The sequence below is a fragment of the Lepus europaeus genome, chromosome 3, assembly GCF_033115175.1.
Source record: "Lepus europaeus isolate LE1 chromosome 3, mLepTim1.pri, whole genome shotgun sequence".
In the NCBI taxonomy this organism is placed as follows: Eukaryota; Metazoa; Chordata; class Mammalia; order Lagomorpha; family Leporidae; genus Lepus; species Lepus europaeus.
Genome location: NC_084829.1, coordinates 129390790 through 129403048, shown reverse-complemented (window position 1 = coordinate 129403048; position 12259 = coordinate 129390790). Strand labels below are relative to the sequence as shown.

Sequence of the window (12259 nt, the reverse complement as noted above, 5' to 3'; positions counted from 1 at the left end):
TCCTATGGCTAGTTAAACTATCTAATAATGAACTTGGATCAGGGAAATGGTTTGCTAATGCTTTTACAAACAGACAGAGTAAGAGAGCCGATTTCCTCCCAATCACATATGCCAAATCCACTTGTTTTCAATGGCTTGGACAGAAAGCCAAAGCTGACAAACATGGAAAAGGATGATAAAAGTATTACTAGGAATAAGTTATCTTTTAAAAAAAGAAACTGCCTTTCCCAAATTGCATCTGTACCCTTTTCCTTGAGATGATTCCAGGGCAAGTTGCAAATCCAGCACTTTATGGTCAGTTGCTTTTTATTATTAAAGACACACAAAACAAGCAATTATTGAGAATGCAATAATTGTTTTAATATTCATAGACTTGAGAAGTGATTTGAATTAGAATTCAGTGTAGGATTGTGAATTAGCACCATCTTAGTACAGAAAGACTACGTGCACAAATTAGTTTTATTAAAATACATACATAGGTAAATATAGTTATGGTACTTGTTATACTTGCTTTGATAGACCCCTCTGGAGGGGAAACTTATTTTGGTTAGTTGGCTGGGCATGACACAGGCTGAACGCCCCTCAGTTCCAGGGCCTTGGCAAAGTTAACCTCCAGTGGTTTGCCAGTGCCTTTGGTGAGCCTCAGGGACCGGATGCATCCTTGGAACCGAACGTTGGTGGTCAGGCCAAACTGGTTGAGGCCATCTGAAAACACAAACACAAGGGCTCGTCTTGACATGCTGCCCACCAGAATGTTGAGAGCATGTTTCAGAGTCAACTGCTGGCTTGCAATGAAACTGGGACATGGTCTTACGTAAAGTTAGTGATTTTGTTTTCAGCTTTAGTGGCAGATTTGTGGAAAAATACTAACTTTATAATTGTGAAATATGTAAACGTTTGGTCTTATGCATTTTAAGTTAAGCCAACTATTTGGTTAGGAATAAAATGTTGATAATAATGACTTAACCTATAAAATTATATTTAATGAAACAAAGCAATTTATCAAATACTTTTAATACTGAATTAGGACATATGCTATGTCTGAACTTTTAAAAAAGTTTGTTTTAGCCGGCGCCGTGGCTCAACAGGCTAATCCTCCGCCTTGCGGCGCCGGCACACCGGGTTCTAGTCCCGGTCGGGGCACCGATCCTGTCCCGGTTGCCCCTCTTCCAGGCCAGCTCTCTGCTGTGGCCAGGGAGTGCAGTGGAGGATAGCCCAAGTGTTTGGGCTCTGCACCCCATGGGAGACCAGGATAAGCACCTGGCTCCTGCCATCGGAACAGCGCGGTGCGCCGGCCGCAGCGCGCTACCGCGGCGGCCATTGGAGGGTGAACCAACGGCAAAAGGAAGACCTTTCTCTCTGTCTCTCTCTCTCACTATCCACTCTGCCTGTCAAAAAAAAATTAAAAAAAAAAAAAAAAGTTTGTTTGAAAGGCAGAGGGACACAGAAAGAGGGGCGGCAAGAGGGAGAAAGAGAAAGACGCGCATGCACACACACACACACACACATACAGAGAGAGAGAGAGACCGACCTTGCATTTTCTAGTTCACTCCCCAAATGCCCATAAAGCTGAAGCTAGGAGCCAGGAACTCCATCTGGGTCTCCCATGTAGGTGGCGGGAACCCCAGCACTGGCATCATCTGCTACCCCTCCCAGGGTGCACTGAAGTGGGCGCTTAACCCACTGCATCACAACACTTGCTCCAGGACATGGGTTTCTACAGGTGACCTCACTGTTTTCTTGTATTGTAAGATTACATCCCAATAGGTTGAGTGGAAGCTCACATACAATCTTGCCTCTTATCAGGAGGCCCCTTATTCAGCATGCCTACTAGAGAGTGTGCAGGGTCCCATTTCATAGGCCCTCAATGGAAGAGCACATGATCTCCTTCATAAAATCTTGGAGTTGATCCTGATTGAAGCACAAGGAGGTCTTTGTAAGTCCCAGAAGCAGCTTTGAGAAGAGGAGCTCTCAGTAGCCCCTCTTACATCTGTATCTCTTGCCCTGGGGAGCACGGCTGAACATCTTACTTGTTGTGGGAAGCCTAGGAGCTTCATATACATAGGGACAAAGCCAAAATAAGGACGGCATATTTCAGGAGTCTGTGATTACAGTGATTATTAAGAGGTTCTTGGCTTATGTCCCATCAGGTTAGCTACTCTTCTTTATGGGCACTTTAGGTGACTCTGTGGTCCACATGCTGCACTTAATGTGCAGCAGGAGGATTCTGAACGCACATTTATTGCTTGGGTTTCTTTGTCACTGAAATATAAATTCCATAATGACCTAAGGGGGAAGTTAGCTACATTTAACCCAATGATTTCCAGAACTTGAGGAAATAACTTCTACAACATTTTATGATTCCGCTGGAATATTAATATTAAAAGCATCAGAAAGAACACCAACATTGGTCCCAATTGCTGTTAAATGCCTCATATCATTTATAGGCCAAATTCATTTCCTCTAGCCTGCGTGTCTGCACCAATGAAGCACTGGGGGCTAGCACGAAAAGGGTCAGTCCCAGGTAGTTTATATAAGTAATATGATCATTTTATACCCTAGACATTTCAGGTACAGTATTATTTATGGGAGTAGATTCTAAGGCTGTGAAGCAAGTACACTGAAACACACATTCTTGAACATACTTACACATAAACTTAAACATTTTCAAAGCCACTAGCATAACAGAGCATGCAAATTCTTGCTGTTGTAGCCAATCCTCACCTGGGTAACCTCCCACAAACACAGGGTCATTTGTGTCAGCTGAGGTAGATGCAGGGTTAGGGCTTTGGGCTTCCACTCGGTTCCCATCTACCGTGAGCTCAATGCGATGCTTGATCTTGTTGGCAGTGACTTTATGCCACTGTCCGTCACACAACTGCCCAGGGATTCCCGCATCATAGACAGCAGTGAATAGGCCAGCGCCATTGTCCACATGAAACATAAGCTAGAAGATACGAAATGGTACAGGTGGCTCCATTAGAGGGGCTTTCTGATGGTTCCAGTAGCTAAAATGATCAAGTCTCCAGGAATCATTAGAAGTGAACATCACTGGGGCATATTAAAATGTTTTAAATAGGTAAGAAGTTAAATACAATTCTAACCATTAGAAGTCACACATTATGTTCTTTGGTTTTGACCACTTTGGGGATTAAGTGGTGAAATGTATGAAGCTGGAGCTGCCAGGTGACAAACCAAGGACCTAGTAGTATCCACAGAGAAAAATTCTACCACAGAACTCTTGAGAGCACAACAGTTCAGAGTGAACCTTATAAAAATATTCTTAAAAGATGTTGTTTAAAGTGATTCATTAATTTGGTCTACAAATTCACTTTAAAGGATTTTTCTAATTTAAACTTTTGATGTTTTAATTGTAGTTTTTTCCTGCATGGATTTCATTTTATATACAGGATTGAGAGCTACATAAATTAAGTTTTTGGAGCATGTTTCATGTCACAGGTGCCAGAGACCTGAGCCAAAAGGCCAGTTAAATTCCTAACAATGAAGAACTTAGATTAGAAGTTCTTGCTTAAATGAGAAAAATCTGGTTTTAGTAATGTAGAAAAGGCCCCTGAAATTTGAGATGACAGAATTCTTTTGAAGTTGATGAAGAAAAGAAACGTATTGGAAATATTAAAAGCATCAGTCAATTTGGCAGCATGTTTCACAAGGTAAAAAGAAACAAAATAGGGTTTTGAAAAAGATAGAAAGTCAAGTAAACAAGTGAAAAGTTTGCAACCTATGTAGTTGATATAGTGAAGAGTTCACTGAGTGGGGTTTGTAAGAACAAGACTTGGCACGTAAAAGGGGTTTGCTGAGGAATGTTAATTGTGCTAGAAGCCCATGAGGAAATGAAGCTTACTCAAAAAAGATGTAAAAAAGTATGTTTTGAAAACTTGGCAAAACTATGAAGTACTGCTTGCTTGTTAATTTTTGTTTTTTCACCTCTAAGCTCCTGGACTTTTTCTTTCTTCATTTAGTTTGTCTATATTGCCTGGTTGCCTTCCAGGATGACTTGAAGACTGAGGGGAAGGAGGGAGGAGCAAGGAAAGTCCGTTTGAGGTCACAGTGTGGTTCTTCTTGGAAGGCAACAGCACCCCAAGGTGGAAATAGGAGACAGAGTTGAAGTAGGACTTTTGTAGAAGTGTGAAACGCCTTGCTTTGCCTTTTTATTCATGATACAAAGTATGCATAAACAGATCATCTCACTGAAGGTAGCTATTCCTTGCAATGCAGGGACTACATAGATGTTTTAGATTATCCATTGTAGGCAAAGTGACAAAATCCTTTTATGAATTATCTTTTTTTGAAATGGTATCTGCATGCTTCTAAATAGCAATTGAGAAATTCATGTTACTTTGACTCCTGAGAGAAGCCTACCCTGTTAAGAAACAGACTGATTTTTAAATGATTCAAGCTGCCTCTATTGGAATCAATAGTTTCTTAGACTGTGTGTTCATAAAGAGAATAACTGTACTTCTGGCAATCCTGCATGAGCTTGGAATCTAACACCATTTGGTCCAGCAATAGTCAACCTAACTGGCTTGTGTAGAATTAATACATTTAAAGTATATGCTGCTCCACAAACTAATTAGCTTAATCTGTATGTTTTCAAGCATAATCTAGAAGGCTCAAAATATATGATGTAACTTCTTGCCAACAAATAATACAGCAGGGCTTCAAAATGGAGTCCTCCGTGTATGGACAGTTGCACAGAGAAATCAGAAGTGTCTGCACTGCTGACACTTACCTTTTCGTCAATCATTTCAATTCCCATCCCATCCATTTTCTGACTGCTGATTCCCAGAAGAACTCCGGTGGTTCTAGTTGTGCGGAATTCAAATTCTACAAGAAGGTCCAATCCCACTTTGAATCCACCAACTGTAAAATGAAGATTTAAAAAAAATCATGGAGTTCAGTGTAGGGAGTTTTCATTCAAATGTGTACAATGCACTGTTACTAGAGTGCAATTCATGCTAGTCAATTGTAATGAGGGTTGTAAATTCCACCCCTGCATATGGTCTATACTTCCACCATCGTGTTGCATTTTATATCCATTGCTTTATTTCTAGGTCAATTTCCCTCCCAGAAAGTAAGTTTTATAGGGCAGAGATTTTTGTCTGTATTTCTCACCATCTTACCCTGTGCCCAATAAAGTAATCTAGCACATAATGGAGCTTTAATATATACTTGTTGAATAAATGAATAAACACTGAGATGGACTCAAAGAATTTCACAGGTAAATATTAGACGTCTCTGTTGGATTAAGGAAAACTTTTCAGCAATTAGTACAATTGGGGTAATTGAAGTGGTTCCATAATGATCTGAAAGAGTTAAAAATTTCTAAAATCTTAGTAATAAAGAGACTAATGGCAAGAACAGTTTTGTTAGAATGGTTCTGGGACATAAACAGATTTCTCTGCTTCATCCATTTAGTTGTTTAATCTACAGTTGCCCATATTTGATTCATTGATTTGTTTGATCTTTTAGCAAGTACTTAAGTTATGACTCAGAAAAAACATCATTTGATAAGCTCCATATATACCACATCAATTGTTATGGAAGAGCTCATAGAAATTTTCCCCATGCCATTCATTAAGCAATAAGTAAATGTTTTGTGTAACCACAGCTGTCTCCAATGACGGATGGAACCTATTACATGAAAGACTGGTTTTGCTGAGCACCTTCGTGGGTTTGGTTGGGCAAAGGTGGATTTGGAGCCGATTTTAAGAGCTAAGGGTAGAAGAAGCAGTATTCTACTAAATAAAACAGGAAGGAGGACGAAGAGAGGAAAGACATGAGGCAGTTGAACTGAGGACTTAGGAAATGAAGAAGTTGAGAGCTAGTACGAACAAAGATGTCAAACACTAAATTGAAACTGTATGTTTCCCAGTGAAATAATCTTCCCCACCACCGCCTACGTCTCATATAAATTGTATTATGGTGTGTGTTGATGAGATGGCAGGAGCTTTTGGAAACTGGGGAAGTGGTTAATTTTCTGCTCCAGTTTAATCCAGAACCAAAAGAGCCCAGGCAGGATGGCAAGTCAATTCATTAGCTGCAGATGCTGAAGTTCAAATCAAATTTGAACAAGAGAATGCTAGCCATCTGTGAATTTGCAACAATCTTGGGAAAGCTATTGGACTCTCACAACACATGGAACTCGAGGCTCAACAGAATCTTCAGTGTTTGCATATTTAACCTATCCTGTGTTTTCCTGTAGTCTGCTTCTGCAAAGGTGAGGTCCCACTTCGGTCCTATTATTCCACCTCCCACAAATTTTGCCTGGGGGTGTTCAACTTCTCTACTAAATCTGAGCTAAATGTCAGTCCCTCCACAAAATGTCTTGTGATTTCTTCAACCAAAATTAACCATTCTTCTAAACATTTACAGAATCTAGCTTGTACGGCTTTTTGTAGTTTTGAGCCATTTTATTGGTGATTTTTGAGAAAACACCTTAACTAGAGATAGCATATATAATTTACACTTTTATTTATTGGTGAGGCAGAGAAAGAAGTGATTCATCCACTGGTTCATGCCCTAGATGCATACGGTGGACAGGGATGGGCTGAGGCAGAAGCAGGAGCTGGGAACTCGGTCTGATTCTCCCAGGTGTACGGGAGGAACTTGATTACTTGAGGCATCATGATTGCCTTCCAGGGTCTGCATTAGCAGGAAGGTAGAGCCAGGAGCCAGAGTGGGGAATTGGACCCCAGTACTCTGATGTGGTATGCGGGTATCTTAACTGCTAGGCTAAATGCTAGCTCCTTGAAAAGATATTTTTGAAGGAAATAACTGTATCTTATTACCACTGTGTTTTCCTTAATAACTTCTAGGTACTATATGTGTGTGAATTTTGTTTTCAGTGAACAAATTCACAAACCTATGATAATCATGAGTCTGTTAAATCTTAATATGTTAATGTTAGATTTTTCTCTGTGATTATGTAGAAGTTATTTCCTATTTTTATTTTCAAACTGAATTTATGACTAGGGATCTAGACCTATAGTGGGAAAGGATATTTACAGAAAGCCAGGTCAAAAACAGCTATTATCAAAAAGAAATGGGAACCAGTATGTGTACACTGAACATGTGTGTGGGTGTGTATGTGTGTGCAGTTGGATCCTGAAGTGAACTATGGCAAGAATTGATGAAAAAGAAACAAACAATAACTCATCTCCAGAAAGATAGAGAACTGGATGGTAGAGTATGACAAAGTATAGACATGCGAGCCTTCTTACAGAATGTTGATTTTGCTATTACTACCTGCAGAGAAGGAGATGGAATGAAACTACCAAACAGGCTTTTGCTTTAATTCTTCTTTTCATTCTTATCAGACATAGATACACAAGTGTTTAAGAGTCATCTTTTTATTACCTCTGTAAGTTTATTTCTGGTTTAAATAAATTCTAGTTAGGAGCTTGGAGTTTTATTTTTCAGTCTGAATAAGAGATCAGTACTTGTACCTAGTTCATACACAACCGGAAAGAAATGCAAGAGCCTTACCTGCTTTGGCGTAACCGGTCCCATCAAAATATGTTCCCTTCTGAGCATGTGCAAAGCATGTCCCAACATGGAAGCTGGAAGTTGGCTGCTCCAGGTCAGCAGGGGCTTCTGCCATGTGAAGATTCCTGATGCAGCCATCAATGCTGTAGGTCACCTGAGTATGCAGGACAGAGGAAAGAAATGTCACATTTTAGCAGAACTTTGCCTTTCTCTGGAATGCAATCTTTTTTTTGGGGGGGGGAGGTGCTTGATACATGTGGTCATTAGCTTGTTCTCTGTGGGTACCTCTTGAAGCTGCCTGGATCTGTGCTATCAGCCCGGGCTTCACAGCATGAAGGAAGAAAATTTTGTGCTTCCAGTGTATCTGATTTGGAATATGATGATTCTGATAGTGTAACCACTTAAATGCCAGGCCTTAGTATGTTTCCACTGGGTTGACAGAGCTGTGGGCTCCATATGCGTATCACAACTCTTAATTAGTCTCATGTTCCTGATTTCATGTTTCTATTAAGAGTTTATTAACCTTAGTGTGTGTGTATATATATTTATTTATTGTAATGTGTTCAATTTCTATTGGAAAAGTTAATTATGCTTGGTTTGGTGCTTCTTCCTCTTGCAAATTAAGTAAGCCCTCCCCTGAGGAAAGACACATCCACATGAAACTTGAAAGTTTGCATGAAACATTTGGGTTTCAAGGAATTCAGAAATAATGCTACCATATTTTTTCCCATCCTATTTCATCGGGTGTTAGGAATTCAGGTTAATCATGTCTGTCACTATCACTTCAAAGACTCTTGGCTTTGATAGACTAAGATAGTACATCCATAGCTGGAAAAGGAAAGTCACACTGATCCACAAGGGGAGCCAAAGGATGAGAATTTGTAACTAATGGGCAATTGCCTTGGATGAATGGAAAACTGTTCCATCATGTGTTCTGATATGAGCATGGAAATGTATTACATTTGTAGTGAATGCGCTCTCTAATTCTCTGCACTTCTCAGAAAAATGAGTTCCAAAGCACACTGGGACACATTTCCTGGCAAAAAATCACTCGGTAAATATTGATTTATAAAATGGAGAACTTCAAATTCTTTAGCCAAAATTGGATAACTGTATTCTGAATAGGGCATCAGCATAATAACATCATCTTCATCTTTCTTGTTCTCCAGTGCTTGCTTTCTTTTTTCCCCCTAAGATTTATTTACTTGAAAGTCAGTTACACACACACAGAGAGAGAGCTCTTCCATCCACTGATTCACTTCCCAGTAGGCTTCACCAGTCTGGAGTCAGGAGCCAGGATCATCTTCTGGTTCTCCCATGAGGGTGCAGAGGCCCCGGTCATAGCAGAGAGCTGGATCAGAAGTGGAGCAGCCAGGATTCAAATTGGCGCCCATATGGGATGCCGGCACTGCAGGCAGCTTCAGTGTGCCCCATTTTCAGCTATTGTGGGCATTTGGGGGATGAACCAACAGATGGAAACTAACACATACACATTCTCTTTTTCTCTCATTTGAAATCCTCATTTAATCTTTATAGCAACTGTTTTGATTTGACACTTTGATTACCCTATTTTTGTATAAGAACTTTATGAAAGATGTAACTTGGGTCCAGCATTGTGGCATCGTGGGTTAAGTCACTGGCTGCGATGCTGCCATCCAATATGGGTACAGGTTCAAGTCCCAACAGCTCTACTTCCAATCCAGCTCCCTGCTAAGGTACCTGGGAAAGATGGCCCAAGTGCTTTGGCTTTTGTTATCCATATTGCTCTTAGCTTCAGCCTGTCCTAGCCTTGGCTATTATGGCCATTTGGGAAGTGAACCAGTGGATGCAAGATCTCACTATGTCTCTCCCTCTTTCTATAACTCTGACTTTCAAATAAATAAACCTTTAAAAAAATATGTATTACTTGTTCAAGGGCACATTACCAGTCAACATAGTTAGGGAAGAATTGAAACTGAGGGAGTCTGGCTCCTTTGTATGCACTGAGTATTCTGTATAATTACCTTTCCTCATCTTTGGAAAACCTGTCACTTCTCAGAAGAGTTTCTGATTGATCTGTAAGTGACCATGAGCCCTTGTGATTTTTGTAACGTAAAATACATATACAAATAAATGACTCCTGCAGAGCGTTAGGCGACAAAGAAGCTATCAGACACTCACTGGACCAATTCTGCGGGTAGTGTAGTTGATGGGTAGTCCACCAACATAGAGCATCCCCACGACATCCAGGATATCCGCTTTCTTGGGACTGATGGTTCTGTTAGATGCATCATCTACAGAAAGAATTCCTTCTTGCTTAACTCGCGTGATCTTGATCTACAAAAAAGAGGAACCATCAGTGCCGACCTTAAACAAATTTCCAACCTGCAGAGTATAAGACCTAAGAATATTTTTAGATATTTCCGAAGAGTAAAATTACAGAGTACCTGGTATGTGCTAACCTCACAATGTAAGCAAAAGGAAATGTTTTACCTAATATCTCAAACAATGTCTTCTAGGAATATCATTTCCAAAGGAACTTCAACCAAAAATTTAACCAGGAAATTTTTTTTAAGTCTGTTTATAGGCTGCCATATGTGCATCGTTTTCAAGAGCGAGGCATGTCGTAAGGAGAGCTGCAGACTGATAGCAGTGCCATGAGTTAACTGAGCTAGCAAAATCTACGAGCAGTTTGAAAGTGCCTAAGTTTCAAGCAAAACCTGGGCGCAGCACAATTTTGGATGTGTTGCATCCCGTGGCCTACTAGGCCCCTCTGGTGCAGAATGAAAGGAAGAGCAGGGCGTAGCAGAGGCACTGCCAGTCCTGCAGCGGTGACCTCCACAAAGTCTGGAAGGAAGACGGAAACCCGACTGATGCAGAAATGATGCTGGTGGAGTGAATCATCTTCTGGGACAGAATCAGCTAAGTGGGGGGAAGACTGGCTTGCCTAGAGGACGCTCTGATCTGACTTTTGGGAAAGGAGCATGGCAGCCTATGAAATGCTGGAGTACAATGATGATGAACATGGGTCCGGATCAGGATTAGAGAAATTTAACGCCTCATTTTACGCTCTCTATTCTGGTTTGGGAAGTGATCTCTTTAAAACCTTCAAAAATAAAATCCATCCCTAATTTGACTTAATTATAGCATTTAAGGTCCTTTTCTTAATCCAAGCCGCATTGTGTCCCATCAATATGTCTTTTTCTCATGTCGTATTTATTACACTATTAGCCAGAGTTGAGAATAACCCTTAATGAGAGCTGCTTCATTAGAAACAGTATTGCATGTCATAAGCGCCCAAACAAATACAAAGATTTCATTTCTTATTTCTAAGGTAACCAACTGGTTGACTTTGAGTTTTTTGGGTGTTTTTTTTTGTTTTGTTTTTTTTTGTTTTTTTCAGGTTTGTTGGCTTTTGATATAGTATGACAAGTCCAAGTGTGAATATATCAAATCTAACATCAATAATATCCTGCTTTGCAAAACATTTTAGTGGTCTGCCTAGGGAAGCTTTACTTAATAGGCTATCACAGGTGCAGAGACAAATTGTGAGTTTTTGTTTTAATCAGGCAGTATATTATCTATTTGCAGTCCTGCCAAAGAGGACAGTAGGCTAGCAAATGAGCTGTCTGTGCCCATTATTGTACCAGTTTCCAGGGGTAAGGCCAACATTTTAGAAGTTGTTCCAAATGAAATGGTACCTTTGAGCCCTTTAAACATGATAGAACAGAGATTGGCAGACCTTGGGTTCTCACAGATCAGTATACTGTGGGGATGGAGGTAGGCAGTCTGTCCTGGGCCTATCTTAACATTGTCAACTTTCACTTTTCGCCAGATACTATTTCATTTCTTTTCTTTTCTTTTCTTTTCTTTTTTTTTTTTTGCCAGATACTATTTCATAAAGAGAGGTCTTTTGGCATCTTCAAATTAGGAAAATGTAATCTAAAACTGAATCTTATTCTTTTAAACTGGATGCATAGTTTGATGATGAATACACTCTGTTGTCTTATGTTTCCCAAGGTACCAGCAATGTCCTTATCTGCCTGTACTTCATTTGTAGACAGATGTTTTGGACCCAAAGACATAGAGCAAAGAGGTCAAAATATAAACTCACTCGTCTCCTCACCTTTTCTACGGTTGAGGCAGCTGTATAAAGACACTCGCTTTCTTTTTTAGCCTGGAGCCACATTCCAGGGGAGTGTCTCCACTGGCCCAAGGTACTGGCACCAGAGGAATGCCAATGGCTGCCACCCGGTTTCCTGCTCTGAGAGTACTGCCAACTTGCCTGGGACCATTACCTTGTGCCACTGGCCATCATTGATTCTGCTGGGGATCATGGTGCTGGTGTCCCCACTGCCCAAATCATAGCTGAAGTAGGGGAATCCATTTCTCAGCTGAACTGTAGCAAAATCCGCGTGATTGATCCGAGCCATGTAAACTAGCAAGCCTGATTCAGCTTCAGTTCGCACTTCTAGCTCAATTGTAAGGCTGTGGGGAGAAAAAAAAAATGCAAAGGCAAACAGGAAATGAAAGTGCTCTTTAGGGAAGGTGGAGTGGTATCCAATCATGGGCGCATAAGTAAAATCTCAGGGCTACTGATTTCTTAAACTGGGCATTGTTGGCTCAGACAAACATAATTTATTCCCTACAGTTCTCAGTGAATTAAACGGCATAAACCCTAGGCTCATTAATGGATAAATTCAGTTTATTAAACCCAATTAAACATGAATCTTCAGTCCATTATTTTTTCAGCTCTTACCCAGTATTGCAAAAA

The 12259-nt window shown here is 40.4% G+C and overlaps 1 protein-coding gene across 1 annotated transcript in view; it reads right to left on the bottom strand.

Moving 5' to 3' along the window:
- Window positions 1–341: 341 nt before the first annotated feature.
- Window positions 342–12259, bottom strand: part of LAMA2 (laminin subunit alpha 2) — a 698138-nt gene continuing 686220 nt past the window's right edge. The window contains exons 59-64 of the mRNA XM_062187263.1: window positions 11784–11973; window positions 9667–9822; window positions 7507–7660; window positions 4751–4881; window positions 2725–2947; window positions 342–705 (exon numbers count right to left, since the gene is read on the bottom strand). Coding sequence (XP_062043247.1) covers window positions 548–705; window positions 2725–2947; window positions 4751–4881; window positions 7507–7660; window positions 9667–9822; window positions 11784–11973 — 1012 coding nt within the window. The 3' untranslated portion in view covers window positions 342–547. The remainder of the gene's footprint in view (window positions 706–2724; window positions 2948–4750; window positions 4882–7506; window positions 7661–9666; window positions 9823–11783; window positions 11974–12259) is intronic.